This window comes from Haliotis cracherodii, unplaced genomic scaffold, assembly GCF_022045235.1.
Source record: "Haliotis cracherodii isolate W230 unplaced genomic scaffold, xgHalCrac1.p SCAF_14, whole genome shotgun sequence".
NCBI lineage: Eukaryota > Metazoa > Mollusca > Gastropoda > Lepetellida > Haliotidae > Haliotis > Haliotis cracherodii.
The window spans coordinates 27,349,018-27,372,147 of record NW_027266269.1 but is presented as its reverse complement, the minus strand read 5'-3'; the positions used below and the strand labels follow the sequence as shown (position 1 = coordinate 27,372,147).

The 23,130-nt window shown below is 43.0% G+C and overlaps 2 protein-coding genes across 2 annotated transcripts in view; one reads left to right on the top strand and one right to left on the bottom strand.

Moving 5' to 3' along the window:
• Positions 1-13,058, top strand: part of LOC139460661 (NADPH oxidase 5-like) — a 32,353-nt gene extending 19,295 nt beyond the window's left edge. Inside the window, exons 4-14 of the mRNA XM_071242133.1 lie at positions 679-889; positions 2,235-2,626; positions 3,632-3,807; positions 4,743-4,934; positions 5,420-5,552; positions 7,291-7,410; positions 8,152-8,270; positions 8,430-8,486; positions 10,228-10,437; positions 10,998-11,264; positions 12,492-13,058. Of these exons, the coding sequence (XP_071098234.1) occupies positions 679-889; positions 2,235-2,626; positions 3,632-3,807; positions 4,743-4,934; positions 5,420-5,552; positions 7,291-7,410; positions 8,152-8,270; positions 8,430-8,486; positions 10,228-10,437; positions 10,998-11,264; positions 12,492-12,623 (2,009 nt within the window). The 3' untranslated portion in view covers positions 12,624-13,058. The remainder of the gene's footprint in view (positions 1-678; positions 890-2,234; positions 2,627-3,631; positions 3,808-4,742; positions 4,935-5,419; positions 5,553-7,290; positions 7,411-8,151; positions 8,271-8,429; positions 8,487-10,227; positions 10,438-10,997; positions 11,265-12,491) is intronic.
• Positions 13,059-16,483: 3,425 nt separating this feature from the next.
• The window catches only part of LOC139461152 (NADPH oxidase 5-like), a 38,597-nt gene continuing 31,950 nt past the window's right edge, over positions 16,484-23,130 (bottom strand). The window contains exons 11-15 of the mRNA XM_071242711.1: positions 22,777-22,892; positions 21,696-21,752; positions 20,897-21,106; positions 19,989-20,255; positions 16,484-18,780 (exon numbers count right to left, since the gene is read on the bottom strand). Coding sequence (XP_071098812.1) covers positions 18,649-18,780; positions 19,989-20,255; positions 20,897-21,106; positions 21,696-21,752; positions 22,777-22,892 — 782 coding nt within the window. The 3' untranslated portion in view covers positions 16,484-18,648. The remainder of the gene's footprint in view (positions 18,781-19,988; positions 20,256-20,896; positions 21,107-21,695; positions 21,753-22,776; positions 22,893-23,130) is intronic.

Sequence of the window (23,130 nt, the reverse complement as noted above, 5' to 3'; positions counted from 1 at the left end):
CTTCCTTCTAGGTGATGGTTATATCGACATGGTGTATACACTGTTCTTCCTTCTAGGTGATGGTTATATCGACATGGTGTGTACACTGTTCTTCTTTCGAGGTGACGGTTGTATCGACATGGTGTATATACGGTTCTTCTTTCGATGTGGTGGATATGTCATCATGGTGAATACACTGTTCTTCCTTCTAAGTGATGGTTTAATCGACATGGTGTATTCACTGTTCCTCCTTCTAAGTGATGGTTTTATCGACATGGTGTATACACTGTTCTTCCTTCTAGATGATGATTATATCTACATGTCGAATATATTGTTCTTCTTTCGATGTGATGATTATATCAACATGGTGTATATACTGTTCTTATTTCGAGGTAACGTTATATCAGCATGATACTGTTCTTACTTCCAGGTGATGGTTATATCGACATGGTGAAAACACTGTTCTTACTTGAGGTGACGGTTATATCGACATGGTGTATATACTGTTCTTCTTTCGAGGTGACGGTTATACCAACATGGAGTATGGGCTTTTCTTACTTTCAGGTGATGGTTATATCGACATGGTGTATATACTATTCTTCTTTCGAGGTGACGGCTATATCGACATGATGTAGACACTATTCTTCCTTCCAGGGGATGGTTATATCGACATGGTGCATACACTGTTCTTCCTTCCAGGTGATGGTTATGTCGATATCAAGGAGTTACGGATGGCGTTGCGGTCGTGTATGGTGGAGAGCTCGGTGAAGCTGGGAGAGGAGGAACTGGACATGCTGACTCAGGCATTATTTGAGGAAGCAGATGAAGACAAGAACGGACAAATGTCCTTCGAAGAATTCGAATCTGCTATTGATAGACATCCTGGGTTGAAGGAGAACTTGTGTCTCAGGTTAGATTCAATGACAAATATATTCGAAACTATCGAATAAAATCTTCTAATTCCATGATTTGACTCTTATACCAAAACGGGCTTGTTTTATTAAGGGTAACGCTTTTTCCCCGGGTATTATCATTTGCAGGAGCCCGAGGTCTTCTATTAACTACCCGACGAAGCTAAAATGGATGGCATTTGTTATCAAATAAAAAGAAACAACAATATCGGTTTTGAAACATTTACAGCAATCAACACGAATGTCACTGGCCTATTTTTACAAATATGGAAACGTCATAGAAGAAACCAGATGACGTCACTATTCAACGTGACGTAACCGATCCCTATCCTATGACGTCACCTAACAACGGGCGTGATAATGGCCCGTCGTCAAGCAATATTAGGGCATTATCAAGTTACAGAGGCCCGCTCATTTCTGATAACATGCGGTCGGTTTAATGATAATTCAATCCATTTTAGCTATACGTTTCTGTTGTTCTTGCAAAACCCTTGACCCGTGCAATTCGTCAGGACGTTTTTCTCAATATGGTATGCTATATAATATAGGTATAGCGGGTAATATAGGGGGTCAAATTATTGGTGTATTTTCCGTTCTTCTGATCTGTGCAATTTGACCATGCCCCATTCATGTCCAGAAATGCATTCTGAACTATGTAACATCTTTTCTAATTTGACATGAATGTTCATTCTAATCGTATGTAATATCATACGGGATATAATTTGCATTTTATAACTTTAAACCCAACTTAACCATTTCTGCAAAGCAAATCTGATAATAATGAAAACTAGATGTGTGTACAACGCTAGAATCCAGTTGAAAGAACTCTTCGAAAGGACTTGTGGAGACACCATCCAACTGTAAACATTAACAGGAAATTGTATCTACAAGCAATGATAATGATGACAGCAACATGCCCGGGAATACATGATTGTATTTCTATAAGAAGTAAGCCTATTATAAAGAGGGAGCTTGTCTTGGTCACCAAACTCTACTGACCATATTGAGGGTACACACAGTTGATGTTGGCTACTTGATGTTAAGGCTTTGTTTGGTTTCTAATCCCGAATGGGCTTCTGGGTGAAGTTTGGAGCGTTGATCATCTACATTGCTTTATGACTTTTCTTGAAGCTACTGGATAGCAGTGAATAATTGCAAGATTAATGTTACCGTTAAAAAGGCAATACTTTTCAGTCATCAGTATCTTCCTCCTCTCACGCAAACACAACCTACTTAAAGCTATATGTACACACGTGCACCAACACCAACACGCACGCACTCCTTACGTCAACGCATACGCTGCATCGGCTTACACTATTTTGTATAACTTCATTTCAAAAACAGCTTGGATCAATGGTTAACGTTGTCACCAAAGAAGAAGGCATGGCCTTCTCTAAGTTACTATTTCTCGAAGAGGTACGTCTGCAACAACCCCCGGAAGCTAGCCTTCTTCGCCATGTTGATGCTCCTCAACTGCATCTTGTTTGCTGTGGGCTGCTGGAACTACCGGACATCCAACTGGTGCATCATTGTAGCCAGAGGATGCGGCCTCTGTCTCAACTTCGACTGCACCTTCATAGTTGTCCTCATGCTTCGGAAGTGCATCACCTGGCTGCGTGCGACGCCTGTTGGTCACCTGCTTCCGCTTGACCAGCATATCATGTTCCACAAGTTGACGGCAATCTTGATAATGCTGTTTACTATTCTTCATACTGGAATGCATATCGGGAACGCAAGTAAGTGTGCTTTATTCCGTCATTATTCTCACGCTCGGTGCAGCATTACATGTTCTTTACGCTTAATATGTACAATCATATCATTTAGGTCAACGGAGTAGCCCAGTGGTTAAAGCGTTCGCTTGTCACACCGAAGGTCTAAGTTCGATTCCCAACGTGGGTATAATGGGCATAAATTAACACATGTGTCTGTAATGCAAGAGTTTTCAGCATGCCGAGACTCAGTTTAACCTGACCGTGTCTGTATTTCTGTTTGTTGCAGCCATGGTAGCCAAGACTCAGTTTAACCTGACAGTGTCTGTATTTCTGTTTGTTGCAGCCATGGTAGCCGAGACTCAGTTTAACCTGACCGTGTCTGTATTTCTGTTTGTTGCAGCCATGGTAGCCAAGACTCAGTTTAACCTGACAGTGTCTGTATTTCTGTTTGTTGCAGCCATGGTAGCCGAGACTCAGTTTAACCTGACCGTGTCTGTATTTCTGTTTGTTGCAGCCATGGTAGCCAAGACTCAGTTCAACCTGACAGTGTCTGTATTTCTGTTTGTTGCAGCCATGGTAGCCAAGACTCAGTTCAACCTGACAGTGTCTGTATTTCTGTTTGTTGCACTCACGGTAGCCAAGACTCAGTTCAACCTGACAGTGTCTGTATTTCTGTTTGTTGCAGCCATGGTAGCCAAGACTCAGTTCAACCTGACAGTGTCTGTATTTCTGTTTGTTGCACTCATGGTAGCCAAGACTCAGTTCAACCTGACAGTGTCTGTATTTCTGTTTGTTGCGGCCATGGTAGCCGAGACTCAGTTTAACCTGACAGTGTCTGTATTTCTGTTTGTCGCAGCCATGGTAGCCAAGACTCAGTTCAACCTGACAGTGTCTCTGTATTTCTGTTTGTCGCAGCCATGGTAGCCGAGACTCAGTTCAACCTGACAGTGTCTGTATTTCTGTTTGTTGCACTCATGGTAGTTGAGAGTCAGTTTAAATTGACAGTGTCTGTCTTTATGTTTGTTGCAGTCTTGGTAGCCGAGAGTCAGTTCAACCTGACAGTACCTGCCTTCATCTTCACCACAGAAGCGGACATTGGCTGGGTGGCCGGCTTCGCTCCTCTGTCTGGTGTTCTACTCGTCGTCGTCTTCGTCATCATGTTCATCTGCTCCATGCCCTTCGTTAGGAAGAGCGGCCATTTTCAGGTAGCTAAAATGCAGCATGGCTATTGTATATAAATATTAATAATCTTAATACAGTTCAAAAAAAGAAACGCACATGTACTATGTAGTATGAACCTTACTTCACAAAAAATCCGGTATATAAATTGGATATATGTTATTGGAAAATGTTGGTGGCCTGATATTCGACTAACGGTGCGTCAAAACGCAGCCATTGTCGATTGGCAATGTCTTAAACGGCATTGTTTTCACGCTTGTTCAAAAATGTCATGGGGAAAAACAGTAAAGCAAAATGCACATGCAAGTTGTGGTTACTCGTGGTAGTGTCTATTAAAAGGCAAGCATAAGCCAATAATTTGTCATTCAATTGTCAACATTTTTCAAGTTCGAAAATGCTGCCGATCTGAACATCGCCATAGGACGTATCCAAAGAGGGGAATCACAATCTTCCGTTGCACGCCACTTCAACGTCCACCACAGCATAATTTGCCGTCTTTGGGACCAAAACACACAGTTCAATTTCCCTGCAGACCGTCCGGGAACCGGCCGACCAAGAGTTACCACCCCTGCACAGGATCGCTACATGCGACTGTTCCACCTACGTCATCGCAATGCCACAGCTACGGAGACTGCAGGACGCATCCCTGGTTTGAGGAGGATATAGGACCAGACTGTCAGGAACCATCTTGGCGAGGCTGGAATCCGACCCAGAAGACCATTTATCAGATCCATCGACAGTGACGCTTGTGTTGGTGCCATACCTTACAGCCTTGGAATGTGAGAAACTGGAGACGAGTGTGGTTTTGCGATGAATCACGATTTCTTCTTCACCGGTGAGATGGAAGACAACGTGTTTATCGTCGTCGAAATGAGCGTTTTACCGCACATTGTGTACGTGAATTCCAAACCCACACACTCACTCACTCACTCACTCACTCACTCACTTACTCTCTATTCAGGTTTTCTACTGGACTCACATGCTGTACGTGATCTTCTGGATCTTGCTGATTCTTCACGGACGCCATTTCTGGAAGTGGTTCCTTGTCCCGGGCGCCATGTTTTTTCTTGAGAAACTCTTTCGATCAAAATTGATCAAACGCATGAGATACGGCAATACCTTTATAACGGAAATCAACCTTCTGCCGTCTAAGGTAGGCTGTATAAGCAATCCAGAGCTGCTTATAAAATATCGCGTTTATTTGAAGAAATGCTTACCGCAGTTAATCTCTCTCGTTAACAAATATATCGACCCCTTACGTAGCAGGGTAACACATCGTAAGCATGTGATAAAGTATGGGAGTTACGACTATCTTAACACTACGGTCGCACTGTGGAACAGTTATATACGGTAGGAGGTGAAATGGGGTTAAACGTCGCGTCCAAGATTATTGCACTTATATAGCGACGTGTGTGTGTTTGTGTAGCTGCCTGTACTAGTCCAGACTGATGCCGATTTATAGTTCTAGCTCACTGAGATACCATGCCGCAGTTTAACATAAATACTGACTCCGAGCCGACCAGTCCTTGTTTTAGCCCCTAACCTAGTGTCAGAGCGTCATATACGGTAGGAACATGTATCCATGCTTAGTAGGTCTAGATTGAAGACCATATACAAATCATGCTTTGCTTTCCGCAGGTGACTCATCTTGTGATCACGAAGCCTCCCAAAATGAAATTCCGACCCGGGGACTACCTCTTCCTACAGATCCCAGACATCGCTAAACATGAGTGGCATCCTTTCACTATCAGCAGCGCCCCCGAACTAGAAGGTAGGTCTCACCAGAAAGCGGCCCTGAACTGAAAGGTTGGTCTTACCATTAAGCGGTCCTGAACTGGAAGGTAGGTCTCACCAAAAAGCGTCCCTGACTGGAAGGTAGGTCTCACCATAAAGCGTCCCTGAACAGGAAGGTAGGTCTCACCATAAAGCGTCCCTGAACTGGAAGGTAGGTCTCACCATAAAGCTTCCCCGAACTGGAAGGTAGGTCTCACCATAAAGCGCCCCCAAACTAGAAAGTAGGTCTCACCATAAAGCGTCCCTTAACTGGAAGGTAGGTCTGTCCATAAAGCGCCCCCGAATTGGAAGGTAGGTCTGTCCATAAAGCGCCCCCGAACTTGAAGGTAGGTCTGTCAATAACGCGCCCCCGAACTGGAAGGTAGGTCTGTCCATAAAGCGCCCCGGAAGTTGAAGGTAGGTCTGTCCATAAAGCACCCCCGAACTGGAAGGGAGGTCTGTCCATAAAGCGCCCCCGAACTGGAAGGTTGATTTGTCCATAAAGCGTCCCCGAAGTTGAAGGTAGGTCTGTCAATAAAACGCCCCCGAAACTGGAAGGGAGGTCTGTCCATAAAGCGCCCCGGAAGTTGAAGGTAGGTCTCACCATAAAGCGCCCCTGAACTGGAAGGTAGGTCTGTCAATGAAACGTCCCCGAACTGGAAGGGAGGTCTCACCATGAATCAGCCCCTCCGAACAACGAGGACGGTCTTCCTATGGTGCGCTGTGCGACATCTTGTTGTGCTACAGGGTCTGCTCTTCGTGGGTACGAATCCTCAGTTGTGGCAGTTCATGGGGAAACACAACGCCCATGCTCACATGGGTTTCACAAATGGTAAACATCTTAGATATGCGTTATGCAGCTCACACACCATGAAATAACTGAAATACTATTCAGTGTGACGAGAAATTGAAATCGCTCGACTATCCCCTGGCGGACAATCTGCATATCGCAAACATGCTATGATGATCCATGAACGCGGACCCTTTACGTATGTCAGCATACAAAATTATTACAACAAACCACATAAACTTGTTTGACCTTTCACTGCCATTGAATGGTATATGTTTAGTATCATATCCGATGTCACATAAACAACTCCGCTACAGATGTTTCTCTACAGGGTAAGACTAAAGATACCCGGCAACAAAGCCGATCGGTGCACAATCAGGTAGTTGAAGCATGTCATCATTGACGTTGATCGTTGATCATGAAACCAATACTGGATTGTCCAATGACGCGATTCTTTACAGACCGCCGTCAAAAAGCTAGAATATTCCTGAGAAACAAACATACAAACAAACAGGCAAGCAAGCACAAAAGCAAACAAACAAACAAACAAACAAACAAACAAGAAACAAACAAACAGGTGGACGCCTGTTTGTGGACACGTGGAAAGAACGTGCCTTGTTTTCTTCTACATTGTCGACACGTCATGTATTTTCAGATTTTCGGGAGTAACTGAGTGACGAACATCAAGAATCAATAATAATCGCATTTATGAAAATATGTTTGTGTGTTGCCCGTATCTCCTATTTAGTAACAATGGGGAGCGGTCGGGTGGCCTGGTGGTTAAAGCGTTCACTCGTCACGGCGAAGACCGTGTTCGATTCCCGACATGGGTACACTGTGTGAAGCCCATTTCTGGTGTCCCGCCGCCGTGATATTGCTGGAATATTGCTAAAAGCGGCGTAAAATCAGACTTACTCACCAGTAACAATGGTCCGTTTGTATGCAGATAAGTTATGGCTTCACGTGCGGTCAGCCGGACATTGGACAAACAGGCTTCATGATTATTTCTACACCCTTGACAGAAATATGGGCGATCAGAGTCACCTCCAAGGATATGTAAACAAAGGTATGTGCACCCTTTCACATCGCGGAGTTGTGACGTATCTCGTTAACACTGAGGTGTCAGCCATTGTGTGTAAGTAGGGTATATTAAAGATTTGTCAGGCAGATTCGAAAAAAACCAATGCACTCACTTTAACAGGTTTTGTACCTGGCGTGTTCTGTAAATCAGTCATAAAATAGCACATTCCACATCAAACTATAATATGTATGTGTGTAACTTGTATATATTGTATTGTGATCACATTATAACATGTATGTGTTTTGCGTGTATATCTTGTAATATGATACCATCATAACATGCATGTGTTTTGCTTGTATATCTTGTATTGTGATCCCTTTATTACATGTATATGTTTTACTTGTTTATCTTGTAATATGATCCCATTATTACATGCATGTGTTTTGCTTGTATATCTTGAATTGTGATCCCTTTATTACATGTGTGTGTTTTGCTTGTATATCTTGAATTGTGATCCCTTTATTACATGTATATGTTTTGCTTGTATATCTTGAATTGTGATCCCTTTATTACATGTATATGTTTTGCTGGTATATCTTGAATTGTGATCCCTTTATTACATGTATATGTTTTGCTTGTTTATCTTGTAATATGATCCCATTATAACATGTATGTGTTTCGCTTCTGTATCTGTATCATGTAAGAATGTTCAGTGTTCCATTCTGTTGTAACATATATACTCAGCTTTGGTATATTGCGATGTCATTCCGCCGCCCAATGTTGCAGGGTTTGCTGGAAGCCCAGTCAGGTTACAGAGTTACAAATCAATTATTGTCGACATGAAACCTACGTGTGGAAAAAGTCCCCCCACAGCCACAGAAGGGAAACCTAGAAACATAATGGAGGTGGGTGTACAGCCTTCAGTGGAGGACTCAGAATTCAATATTTCGAAATAGGATAAAACCGTCTAAAAACCCATCAGGGATATACATGTGCTTTCTAACTAGCGTTTTAGATAAGTTGAAATGGCCACATTCAGCGTTTACTTTCTCTTCTGTTTTCAGTCAAGGAGTGCGTCATACCTTTTACCTCGGAAAGTACACAAGGAAATGCAGGTGCAGGTAGGTAGGCACGTGAGCACAGATACACATATGCAAAAATACACACGAGGCGTGTTTAGAGACACATACAAGCGTGCTAGGGACACATACAGTTGTGCTTAGAGGCACATACAAGCGTGCTGAGAGACACAGACAGGGGTGCTCTTAGAGACACATTCGGGCGTGCTTAGAGTCACAAATAAAGGCGTGCTTAGTGACACATGCAGGCGTGCTTAGGGGCACATCCAGGAGTGCTTAGAGACATAATGTCATACAGGCGTGCTTAGAGACAGATGCAGACGTGCGTAGAGACAGATGCATGCGTGTTTAGAGGCACATACAGACGTGCTTTTAGACATACAGGCGTGCTTAGGGACACATACAGGCGTGCTTAGAGGCAAATACAGGCGTGCTTCGAGACAAATACATGCGTGCTTAGAAACACATGCAGGCGTGTGCTTAGAGACATAAACAGGGGTACTTAGAGACACACATAGGCGTGCTTAGAGACTAAAATACAGGCGTGCTTAGTGACACATGCATGCGGGTTTAGAGGCACATTCAAGAGTGTTTAGAGACACAATGTCATACAGGCGTGCTTAGAGACATATACAGGCGTGTTTAGAGAAACAGACATGCGTGTTTAGAGACACAGACAGGCGTGCTTAGAGACACAAATACAGGCGAGCTTAGTGACACATGCAGGCGTGCTTAGAGGCACATAGAGGCGTGCTTAGAGACACAGACAGGCGTGCCTAGAGACACATACTGGCGTGCTTAGAGGCACATACATGCATGCTTATAGACACATAGAGTTGTGCTTAGAGACACAAACAGGCGAGTTTAGCGACATATACACTCGTGCTCAGAGACACATAGAGGCGTGCTTAGAGCCACATTAACGTGCTAAGAGACAGATACAGACGTACTTATGACACATACACTCGTGCTCAGAGACACATAGAGACGTGCTAGGGACACATACAGTTGTGCTTAGAGGCATATACAAGCGTGCTTAGAGACACAGACATGGCTGCTCTTAGAGACACATACAGGCGTGCTAAGAGACACATTCAGGCGAGCTTAGTGACACATGCAGGCGTGCTTAGAGACACATTCAGGAGTGCGTAGAAACACAATGTCATACAGGCGTGCTTAGAGACAGATACAAACATGCTTAGAGACAGATGCATGCGTGTTTAGAGGCACATACATACGTGCTTTTAGACATACAGGCTTGCTTAGGGACACATACAGGCTTGTTTAGAGACAGATACAGACGTGCTTCGAGACAGATGCATGCGTGTTTAGAGGCACATACAGACGTGCTTATATGAATACAGGCGTGCTTAGAGACACAGACATGGGTGCTTAGAGACAAATACAGGCGTGCGTAGAGACACATACAGGCGTGCTTAGAGACACATACAGGCGTGCTCAGAGACACACACAGGAGTGCCCAACTTGCAGACATGCGAGTTTGGTATACGAAGATATATAGCTGAGGAGACGCTGGGTGTCGTTGTATGAGATGGATTACGCGTAAATATGCCTGATATTCATGGATAAAAACAATTCCATAGAAACAAATTATTAAATATTGATAAATAGCAATTATGGCTCCAGCTTTACCGGTATGACCAGTTATGTATGTTGATCGAGGGACATTAGTTGTGGTCTCTCTACAGCTGGCGACCAACAAAATACAACGAAAATGGTCGCTAAAGAAAACATTACACACTTATACGTCCATCCCTTGCAGTGTTACATCGACGGGCCTTATGGCACTTGCTCAAGGGCAATATTTGAAACCGAGCACGCTGTTCTGATTGGCTCCGGTATCGGCGTGACTCCCTACGCCTCCATCCTACAGAGCATCATGTACAGGTTCAAGGCCTACAAGAGATGCTGCCCCAGCTGTACCCACTCCTGGTATGATGAAGTACCGCCACACGTCATGAACCTCAAGAAGGTCAGTACCAGCATGGCGTGGTTGGAGTTTGATGATAGTAGTTAGCACCGCAGTAACGAGGGATTCAAGAGGGCTTGGTAATTAGGGAAAGTCTTTGACAAACAACATCCAGGTCAGAAGACGTTCATTCTTCACCAACAGGCTTCTCGAGGGGCCAACGCACGGTCAAGGTCTGTGTCTCTGTTGGATGTTTTTGTTTGTGTGTTGTTTAACGCTGCCCTCAGCAATATTCCAGCTGTATGACGGCGGTGTGTAAAAAATCGAGTCTGGACCAGACAATCACGTGAATGATACAATGAGCATCGAACCTCGTCACTTGGACACGATGACATTCATCTACTAAGTCAGCGAGCCTGACCACCCGATCCCGTTAGTCGCCTCTTACGATAAGCATGGGTTGCTGAAGATCAGTTCTAATCAGGATCTTCACGGGTCTCATTTGGATGTCAACATCGTGACCTTAAAGGACCAGACACTGCTCATGATTTCAGTCCCTGGTTTAAATGAACAGTTTTCTCTCACTTCGTAAGACTTTTGACTTATATTTTCTTTTCTGACAGGTCGACTTCATCTGGATCAACCGTGACCAGGAGTCGTTCGAGTGGTTCGTCAGCCTTCTCACTCAGTTGGAAATGGAACAGGCTATGGAAGGCGGGCTGGGCAACTTTCTCGAGATGCACATGTATATGACTGCAGCACTTAACAAGACGGACCTGAAAGGAATCAGCTTACAGATGGCCCTTGACCTCATCCATAAGAAACAAGACAAAGACCTGTTGACGGGGCTGAAAACACGGACACACCCAGGGAGACCCGACTTCGGAAAGGTAGAGAGATGCAATATGACTTACCTGCATACGTTAGTAGCCAGTGGAGTTCAAATATTTAACAAAATATGTACGCTCATTTATATTTTGGCGACAGTATATCCCCACCTGCCACGTGGTACCCACTATACAGGGTCATGCTTTCATAAATAAAAACATCGTGTTTTTTCTGCAACCAACCATGAGCTTCAGGTATGTCGATGATCTGATATCGTTCAAATCGCCAATTCCCTTCCATTGATTTACGGGCGGTCGGGAAGCCTAGCTTTCGCTCGTCACGCCGAAGACCCGGGTTCGATTCCCGACATGGGTACTTATGGCACTTGGTTACAAAGTGTGAAGCCCATTTCTGGTGTCCCCCGCCGTGATATTGCTGGGATATTGCTAAAAGCGGCGTAAAACTATACTTACTCACTCACCAAATTGAAAAGCAGGGATTGTCCCAGAAATCTATAGGCATAAAATTAGATTGAGAAACCAGAAAATTACTACATGAGACCAATAAATCAATACATTAGATTAAACAACCATTTTAGGATTTAAATAAGGCAAAACAATGCAATTAATGTTAGTGCTCTCACAAAATGCAGAAGGCTGTCCTAAGAAGGCCTGTCTCCGTTCTTGCATTCAGAATAGTATTTGAAGGTGACAGGACTGTTTCCAAACGGCATTTGGCAAGTAGATTAAACACAAGTCAGCTCGATTTGCCCCCTTGTCGCTCCTACATAGGTACAGCCAGCCTTCTAGAAACTGTCCCATCCAGAAACACCTTTAACAACGAGGCCTGCCATATTCTTGAGCATAAACAACAACAGATAATTGTTTTTTTTACAAATCTGTTCAGGAAATCAAGTTCCCATTCTTTTCTGGTGTTTTAATCATTTTCTGTCATGGACACCGATCAAATACGGTTACTTTCAACTTATATCCATTCAGCTTTGAACTATTTTCTCTATTTATTGGGTTCGAATCCCGATTCGCCCCAATTAAGTTTCTAGGTTTGTCAGCACCATACCTGTGCTCGTGGGTTTCACCGAAGTGGTAAACGTCTAAGACCTGCATCACTTCGGGCTTTCCTCCCACTTTAAGCTGACATGCCGCGATATAACTGGAATACTGGAATACTGTTATAAGCGGCGTTAAACCCAACTTACTCACTCACTCTATTTATTGGGAGAGACATTTAATATTAATATAATCTGCATGTAATTTTGAATTGTTTTTCAGCTTTTCGCAGAGATTGCCAAACAAAACAAGGGGCACGTGAAGGTATTCTTCTGTGGAAGTCCGCTGTTGTCCAAGACTATCAAACAACACTGCGAATCGTTTGGATTCGGTTTTTCAAAAGAAAATTTCTAATAGCATGATGGTGTTCTTGTTCAGCCTTTAGTTGAAACATCTTGACCTGTTGTTGATCTTATGTCACTATCAACTTATATTGATTTCTGTTCTTATTTTGCTAATATCCCCCTTACGACTCAGACAATACGACTGACTGTTAAAACATGGCCCGGGTATTTCAGCCCGGGCATTTCATCGCTAATTCAGAGTGAGTTGGGTTTAACGCCGCTTTTAACAGTATTCCAGTTACATCACTTAACAGAGGTCTCCAAAACCATCCGCAAGACCCTCAAGAACTCCGACCCCAGGCCCAAACCAGCTCCATCACCCATCAGAATCACCATACCCTACCAAGGCCCTGTCACTCATCAGGTTTCCTGCCTCATCAAGAACGAAGCCAACATAGATGTCACCTTCTCTAGCGGCAAGATCATCAAGACCCATCTACAAGCTAATGGCAGAGGCACAAGCAAGTCCTAACCCATGGGGATGTATATACCAGATACCCTGCAACTATGGCCACCAGTACATTGGAGAAACCCTTAAACCCCTCAACACAGGACTCAAAAGAACATCGGACCTCTGTTAACAAGCTAGACCTGAAATCCGCTATTTCCGAACACATTCTGAAGAACGAAAACCATAATATCATGTTTGCCCAGTGTCCATTACTTAGCTATGATAACTTAAGTGTTGGCTTCCATTGTCTATTGCTAATTATCTATCAGCGCCAATCATCTGTTGGCTTCCTTTGTTAGTACCTACCCTTTGTTATTTTCCACCTTTTGTTATCTTATAAATTTTGTTGTCCTTACATGTACATATATATATATGCTCTCTGCCTCATGGCATCGATTCACCTGATGAAGGAGTAAGCATATACTCCGAAACGTTGTGTTCCTCATAATAAAGTAGTTGACATCCATGATATATTCTCTTCCTTATATGGTAAATTGTCTCCTTAAGTTTAGATATATATGAAAATAAGCATCTTGTATATATATATATATATATATATATATATATATATATATATATATATATATATATATATATATATATATATAAAGTGCACACCACATACACACACCTTCGTAAGAGGCGACTAACGGGATCGGGATCGGTTGGTCAGTCTCGCTGACTTGGTAGATGCAGGACATCGATCCCAATTGCGTGGGTCACTGGATTGTCTGATCCAGACTCGATTATTTATAGACCGTCGTCATATAGCTGGATTATTGCTGAGAGCGGAGTTGAACCACCAACCAACCCCCCCCCCCCCCCCCCCCCCCCATATATATGACGACGGTCTATAAATAATCGAGTAATAAGCCCGAAGTGATGCAGGTCTCAGACGTTTACAACTTCGGTGAAACCCACAAGCACGGGGAAACATAATCGGGGCGAACCGGGATTCAAGCCCACAATCATAGGCTTCTGGCGTTCCCAAGGGATGCAACTCTGCACAGCGGATCGGGCGCCGAAGTCGACCGGGCCACCCTATGGATATCGTAAATTAGTTTTGTTATGATTGATTGTCTTGATTTCCGTTAATACTGAAGTGGCGGCCGGTTAGCCTTGTGGTTAAGGCGTTCGCCCTTCACGCCGAAGACCCGGGTTCGATTCAAGACATGGTCATCAGTCAATAGAGATCAAGGCTATTACATCCCATCCGCCTACTATGAACTCATTAAGCAATAATCACCACACGTATGTGAACTTATCCTGTTTAATTGGCTTCATGTCCCATTGGCTTCCCCCTCTGTGTTCTCTGTCCATGTTGTGGCAGTATTATCCTTCTGTTGTCATTACCTACTCATGCTATCCCACTCATGTATGCAATTGCTGTTACTGTTAATCCTCTACTGTGAATCCCCCACCTACTTTATATATTCTGTACAATGTTCCTCATTCATTTAACCCCCCCCCCCCCCCCCCCCCCAAAAAAAAAAAAAATACCAAAGCCAAACCACATAATCAAACTAACAAACTTCCATACTCAGCTCCTTTAGTTCGCCCCCCAAACCCTCTTGGCATTTTTTCAAATCTCCAAATTTCCAAAATTCTATATAAGCAACCACTAAAACTCTCCTACTGGATTGCCAAACAACTTTTCCCCCTTTTCGGAAACACATTAAATGTCTTCGCCGGGCCCGTGTGCGAAATACGTTGCAGTCGGAAAGCGCACGTAAAATCTCCAATATAAGTAAGTCTTCATTCAGTCCTGCTTGACAACGGTATAAGGATCGACACCAAAACGTCGCCTTCACAGTATTAAAGAAGTTGTTATCCATAGATTGTGTCTACTTTGTCATCCGTCAATTTCTAAGTAATGCTTATCAAACAATTTGGTATGAATATAGATCTTGTTGTCATACGTATACATTCCGCGAAACTTAGTTTTTGTAAGTCGTGAAGATAAATTCGTCAATGTCAAAAATATCTTTATGTACGGAATTTTTTAGTGATTATTTCACCTGTCAATTTCAAAATTTCGCGGGTTTAGAGCCAGCGTGTGAAAGCAATGAGACATTTGTGGCCCAGAAATAGTGGTTCGTACGATGGCCCATAAGGGACATGCAGTCTGTTTTTCAATATTTTGATATTTAACTTACTTTTATCGTAACATTTTGCAAATTAACACAATTTGTCATACAAATATGTGATAAATCATGTATAAAAACAACCGAAAACATGGAAAATGTACTTTCAAGTAGCTGTGATAATATTCCCACCGCGGTGGAAATAGTTTTCATTTTAGTTTTTGACATTTTCGCTTTTGTTTTTGACATTTTCGTTTCAGCTTTTGACATTTTCGTTTTAGCTTTTGACATTTTCGCTTCACTTTTCAGCGATTCAATATCTTCTTTATACGTGATTTATCACTTATTTGTATGACAAATCGTGTTAACTTGCAAAAGGTTACGATAACAGTAAGTGAAATATCAAAATATTGAAAAACAGACTCCATGTCCCTCATGGGCCACCTTAGGTTCGTGTATGATTTTCTCAGTTGTGCGTGTTCTGAAATGAATTTCATCAAGTTTGATCAGCTGTGACTTCAGTGATGTCGGGACATTGTTTTTGTGGCCTTTCAGAGGGAGGATTTTTTTCTTATTGACTTTCAAATCCCCCTCCTGCCAAATCCTTACAGGGGTGGTTGACGCAGATGGCAGTGAATATCGACCAAAAAAGGTTTGGGAACAACATGATGTCATGAATACAGTTTCTTCAAACACATGTTTATGATGTTATATTTTACTTTCAGTTGTTGCAATGACCAAATTGCCTGTTACTTCCCATCTGTTCGCCATCAGACATGCCCCTCTCAGTTTCATAAACATTTCATTTGCATGCAAAAGATATGCCTTCGAAAGGTCTTATAATCTCATCATCGAAGCAGTCAGGCTTATGGCCTAGAACATCATATCGTCGCCCAAACATCCGATATCAAACTACCGTATTTACTCTACTTGACGCTAGGCGGTTTCCGTAGCAAGAAGAAAACCTTTTAACCAATCAGAATCAAGCGTTCTTCAATGTCATGGCAGAAGTACAGACATCTTTACGTCATGGTGTTCAATGTGACGTCACTTTCTCACCCTGTTCGTACTTCGTGTTACCATGCCGACAACAGTCACAAAATATGTCTTAATAATCGTTTTATTATCGATTTATTATCGATTTGGGAGAAAACGTAAAACGACTACCGATTTGGCTGAAACGGAAGACCAACAAACAAATCAATTAAGTATCAACGCTGGCGTTGTATTGTATCTCTGAAAGCGAGACGTATTTTGTCCATTAGGGTGAGATTTGTGACAGATAGAAAAAATAAAACAGAAATGTGTGACGTTATCAAAATTTTATCAGTCATTTTGTATGTACATATGCAAATATAAAATATATATGAAAATATGGATTTTCTTGTATAAAAAAGTACGGTAATTGTCAGACAGTGCAACTATGGATGGAGAGTTGCCTCCCTTAGTCTTGTGGAGATTGACTTGCAAAGATTGCAACAAGATTTCCGTCACTGCTTGCCTTCCCTTCTCCGCCATGGTGGATCAAAATACTGTTCAAAGCGACCTTCACCTTGAGCGTTCCACTCACATATAAAGCAGGATAATTATATATAACGTCATGATTCATTATGACAACGTTGGAAGGTTTGGTTGCGAGATGAGAAATAATGCATGGTCAGGTTTCATAGAAACAAAATGAAATAGCCCCTTCCCCACAATCTCATTTCTATATGCCAACACAAAAGAGTTCACCGAGAATATCTCTGCAGCTTGTGAACTCTAAGGAGGAATTCTTGAACACGTGTTTCTAGCTAGGTGCACGTGTTTCCAGCTGGGAGCACGTGTTTCACGCTTGGTGCACGTGTTTCTAGCTGGGAGCACGTGTTTCACGCTTGGTGCACGGGTGGCGCAACGCAACCCGCGCGCGGACCCTGTTCTCACCCCGAGACAGGGTGCAGTTTTCACAAAAAATATATTTGTCTAAAACAAATATTTCGCCGAACATAAGTCTCTGTAGACTCCAAAACCTGGTAAGAGTTGAAAACAATGAAACCCTAGTTATCCAGACATGCCGATCCCAATAATACCACCGGGCTCACCTTTATCCGGATAAATGAATCAAAGGTAAAGGACTTTTGTAAATGAAGCCAACCTTCACAACAAGCAGGAAGCGTGGTTTATGAAATATGTGAGTCTGGCCTAATGGGGTCTCACAGTTCGTAATAAATAATAATTGCATATCACATATTGCACACGAATAACGTTGAAATAAGACGCTCGACTTTATATACAGACTAAGGGGAGATCACCCTTATCCTTGACTTGATGCAACGAACATACACACAGCACCATGCAACCATGTATACCGTATTCGACGTAATAAGCGCCCCGCTCTAATAATATATTGGCTAGTGAACAATGCCAATCAGCACCCCTTCCGATTGATCAATGTACACAAGACTTCTTTTTTCGCGTTTGATACGCACTCGTGTGTTATATGCACCCTTAATCATGGGCAATTAAATTCTGGAAAAATATATCTGTCGTATGTAAACACTTCAGGCTGTTAGCATAAACCACGAAATTTACGATCTTTCAACTCAAAATAATATTGTAATAAGCGCCCCCTATTTCTAATTTTGAGAGCGCCCTCGGCGCTTATTACGTTGAATACGGTATATATAAAGGCTACCTAACAACACTGGAAAATTAAGAATTGAAACATGTAATAACAGACGATAGAACAAACACTACCCCAACCATGTGATGTCATCAATGGTAGATCCGGATGTCGTGTCTATATATTTTGATGGCCAGATTGTTTGTTTGTTGTTTAACGCCGCACTCAGCAATAGTACAGCCATATGACGGCGGTCTGTAAATAATCGAGTCTGGACCAGACAATCCTGTTAGAATAGGTCCTCAGCAACTCATGTTTGCCGAAAAATGCGACTATGCTTGTCGTAAGAGGCGACTAACGGGATCGGGTGGTCAGGCTCGCTGACTTAATTAATGCGTGTCATCGTATCCCAATGCTCATGTCAATCACTGAATTGTCTGGTCCAGACTCGATTATTTACAGACCGCCGTCATATAGCTGGAATATTCCTGAATGCGGCGTTAAACAACAAACGCCTACAACATTTATTCCTAACGGAAATACACTTACACGCCATTGACTCGGACATGACATGCTATAACTTTTAACAATGCACCGAAAACCCCAAATCTAACCTTATCCTCTAAAACAAGCAGATGCCATGGGACTGGAAGACAGCCTGCAAAAAGGCGATAAAACGTTGGTTCGTCACGACTTCAGCTACGGCGGATCAAGGTTACAGTTTCTGCAGCTCATTTATAATGTCCTCATCCGTGATGAGGCTAGAAGAGTGTTCCAGCAGCGTAAAGCAAAGGTATACCACAGCAGATTCCCTTAAAATGAGGTTAGGATGTCGCAAGAGTTTGGAAGTATGTATACGAGGACAAGCACTATGAGACCCGAGTCCGAGGGTGCGGGCCTAGAAGTTCTCCTTACAGAAGCTGAATCCGAACGCCTCACAATGTTGTTTAATGGACTTCCCCAGCATCGGGTTGCCGCAGAAGAACACCTTCACATTCCCCTTCTTCTCAGCTGCGATCTTGGCGAAGAGCTGAAAAAAGGTATGCTTTTCTTTAACAAATTGCTATAATAACGTTTGTGAGTGAGTGAGTGAGTGAGTGAGTGAGTGAGTATGGTTTAACGCCGCTTTTAGCAATATTCCAGCAATATCACGGCGGGGGACACCAGAAATGGGCTTCATACATTGTACCCATGTCGGGAATCGAACCCGAGTCTTCGGCGTGACGAGCGAATGCTTTAACCACTAGGCTACCCGACCGCCCCAAATAACGTTTGTATTTATGTGAGAGAAAACCCTATCCTATCCATAAGAAACTGCTCCCAAAAGCAGAGTTGATTGTAAGATTCCAACTATATCGTGAGCATATGGTTATGAATGGTAATCAATGACTATCCTGCCCCAATGGTCGAAACCATCACAAACACATGCAAAGACAAGTCAATTGTTCACCTGAGAAAAAAACCCGGAAACAAATGGTATCAGTTAAACATGTAATTGCATTTCGGTCACTGATTCGTCAAATTTAGAAATGTCCCCATGATCAACATGACTTCCAACAAAGGTTTGATAGCCTTGAATGTTGTAACCCTGATCAAACAACTTCTCATATACATGACTCTGTTTGATATCTATGAGGAACGAGAATGCTCGATTGCACCTCGAAAGAAGCTGCTGGAATATTGCTCGACATAAAGGGAAGTTGACGATTGGAAACTTGAAGTCATCGTTCTGGTCATACGGTATTGTGGAGAGTGTTTTGACGCTCTGAAACTGTATGCATAGATCTAAATATGAAACAGATGAGGCGGTCTCTCTGGTCTCCTTTATTTATTGTTCAGGTGGGTAAATCAGGGGAGTGAGTGAGGTTTTACAGCGCTTTTAGGAATATTCTAGCAATATCACGGCAGGGGACACCACAAAAGGGCTTCACACATGGTACCCATGTAGAGAATCGAACCGGGTCTTTGGCGTGACGAGCGAACGCTTTAACCACTAGGCTACCCGACCGCCCGTAAATCAGTGGAAGGTAATTTGATGGTTATTGAACGATATCAGATCATCGACATACCTGAAGCTCATGTTGATGAGTTTGGTTGCAGAAAAAACAAGATTTTTTTATTTAGGAAAGCATGACCCAGTATAGCGGGTCCCATATAAATGAGCGTACATATTTTGTTAAATATTTGAACTCCACTGGCTACTAACGTATGCAGGTAAGTCATACTGCATCTCTCTACCTTTCTGAAGTTGGGTCTCCCTGGCTGTGTCCGTGTTTTCAGCCCCGTCAACAGGTCTTTGTCTTGTTTCTTATGGATGAGGTCAAGGGCCATCTGTAAGCCGATTCCTTTCAGGTCCGTCTTGTTAAGTGCTGCAGTCATATACATGTGCATCTCGATCATGTTGCCCAGCCCACCTTCCATAGCCTGTTCCATTTCCAACTGAGTGAGAAGGCTGACGAACCACTCGAAGGACTTCTGGTCACGGTTGATCCAGATGAAGTCGACCTTGAAGGAAAGGAAATTAAACGTCAATTTATAGTTTAGTGAGATGAGAGGACATCAAAGTTCAGCTGTTGATCAAAACAGATGATTGAAAGCACAAGCAAGGACTGTTTATTTGTTTGTTGTTTAACGCCGCACTCAGCAATATTCCAGCTGTATGACGGCGGTTTGTAAATAATCGAGTCTGGACCAGACAATAACGTGAATGATACAATGAGGACACGATGACATTCATCTACTAAGTCAGCGAGCCTGACCACCCGATCCCGTTAGTCGCCTCTGACGATAAACATGGGTTGCTGAAGATCAATTCTAACCAGGATTTTACTCCTTAATGATGAATGTCAGGCAGAGTACATATTTTAAAGTCTTGTATGACGAAGCCAGGCGATCTAACCACCGACCTGCTATCTGGGCAAACGTTCTATCAACTACCCAATGGAGGCGATCTGCCTGGATTAGAATTATATGGATCCAGAAACAAATTGTGCCATATGACAAGCCTGTGGGTGAAGAATGAACCTCTTCTAATCTGGATGTTGTTTGTCAAAGACTTCCCCTAATTACCAAGCCCTCTTGAATCCCTCGTTACTGCGGCGCTTACTACAATCACCAAACTCCAACCACGCCATGCTTGTACTGACCTTCTTGAGGTTCATGACGTGTGGCGGTACTTCATCATACCAGGAGTGGGTACAGCTGGGGCAGCATCTCTTGTAGGCCTTGAACCTGTACATGATGCTCTGTAGGATGGAGGCGTAGGGAGTCACGCCGATACCGGAGCCAATCAGAACAGCGTGCTCGGTTTCAAAAATCTCTCGTGAGGAAGTACCGTACGGTCCGTCTATATAGCACTGGAATGAGGAATATGCGATTGCCAATAGGCGAGATACTGTAAGAATAAGTAAAATCCATAAATACATGTGTGTGCTTCGTTAAGACCATGCTCTAATTCACTCACGCAGTACACATCCACCGTACTACCTCGATCGCACAACCACCACTCGAAAAATATTCCCTGCACCCTCGCTTTCCCAAACATCTTCGACAACACTGTTCCCCCACCACCCGCTCTTGTCCACTATTCCACACAAAAACCAGTACCCCCTCAGAAAACACGATAGTGTTGCCCATACTCTCAATCAACAAAGTAATAATCGTTCTAAATGAACGGAACATCTATATACTACCGATTGAAAACTACATGTTCTTTTGATTAAAACTATGGGACTAAGTACTTATATAAAATCTTTCAACTGTGTATCTTTTTGGCCAGATACCCTCTTGTTGTTACAATACTTATAAGCATAAATATTTATTCAAGCATTTTCAGTAACACGACCCCCCCCCCCCCCCCCACCCCCCTTCCTCCCACCCGCCCCCTCCGCCATTCCCTACAAGAAAATGAAATGGTCGGCCCCAAAGACAAGGAGTAAAACTCACCTGCACGTTAACAACTTTATGTGTCTCAGCCTTTCTTTTGTAGGTAGATTTTCGTGACTGGATAAAAAGCAAAAGTCAATATAATTAATTATATACAGTAAACTACGGTTATAACGAACACGCTTATAACAAACTCACCGATATAACGAACTTATTTTTAGCCTGATGGTTAAAACGTTCGCTCGTCACGCCGAAGACCCGGGTTCGATTCCCGACATGGGTACAATGTGTGAAGCCCTTTTCTGGTGTGCCCCTCCGTGATATTGCTGGAATATTGCTAAAAGCGGCGTAAAACCAAACTCACTCACTCACTACAAGCGACGAAACCCTTTCCATAATCACGAGAAATGTACAATTACTATGATGATGAAAAGAGTTTTGTCTCCTGTATTTAAATCTTGATATGGATATTGCGGTGAGTGGCTTGGGTTTAACGTCGCTTTTAACAGTATTCCAGTCATATCACGGCGTGTCAGTTTATTTTGGAGGAAAGCCCGAAGTGATGCAGGTCTCAGACGTTTACCACTTCGGTGAAACCCACGAGCACGGGTATGGTGCTGACAAACCAAGAAACATAATTGGAGAGAACCAGGATTCGAACTCACAATCATAGGTTTCTGGCGTGCCCAAGGGACGCAACTCTGCACAGCGAATCTCTGGGCCTTAGACGACTGGGCCATCCGTGCCCCCGCTGATAACATGGACATCAAAGCACATCCACCAAAATTGTTATAAAGAATGGACAGACCAGTGTCAGGGTTGTGTTCAGCCATGACCCAAGCGAAAGCATTGTGTGAGTGAGTGAGTATGGTTTTACGCCGCGTTTAGCAATATTCCAGCAATATCACGGCAGGGGGACACCGGAAAATGGGCTTCACACATGGTACCCATGTGGGGAATCGAACCCGGGTCTTCGGCGTGACGAGCGGACGCTTTAACCACTAGGCTACCCCACCGCCCCGAAAGGATTGAACGAGGCGCCCCGAAAGCCGCCAACGATGAGCGTATATTGTATGTGTAGGTTTCTGGGAATTAAATCTCCCATCTTTAATGCTGGATTTTGACGTTTTCATCAATATACCTTATAAGATTTTTTAAATTTTCTTGACTTGGCGAAATCTGTAATGAGTTGGACGGACCGGATGCTGACGGTAGTGTCTACGTTGCGATGGGCGTCAGATGTCGCCTTGTCAAACGCTGAAAAAATAAACCCGAGAAAGTAAAATTAAATATGAATTTGATAACAGAGGATAACCTGAAGTAACGATTGCGGTTTGATAATATATATAGTGTTATTAAATGATTTGACCATATAAACAGTAACTGTTTTATTCTGTTATGTGGGCATTTATACAGTGTTAAATCACTGATTTGACCATATACACCGTGTAACGCAGTGATTTGGACATACATCGGATTCTGTTATCTCGAGAAC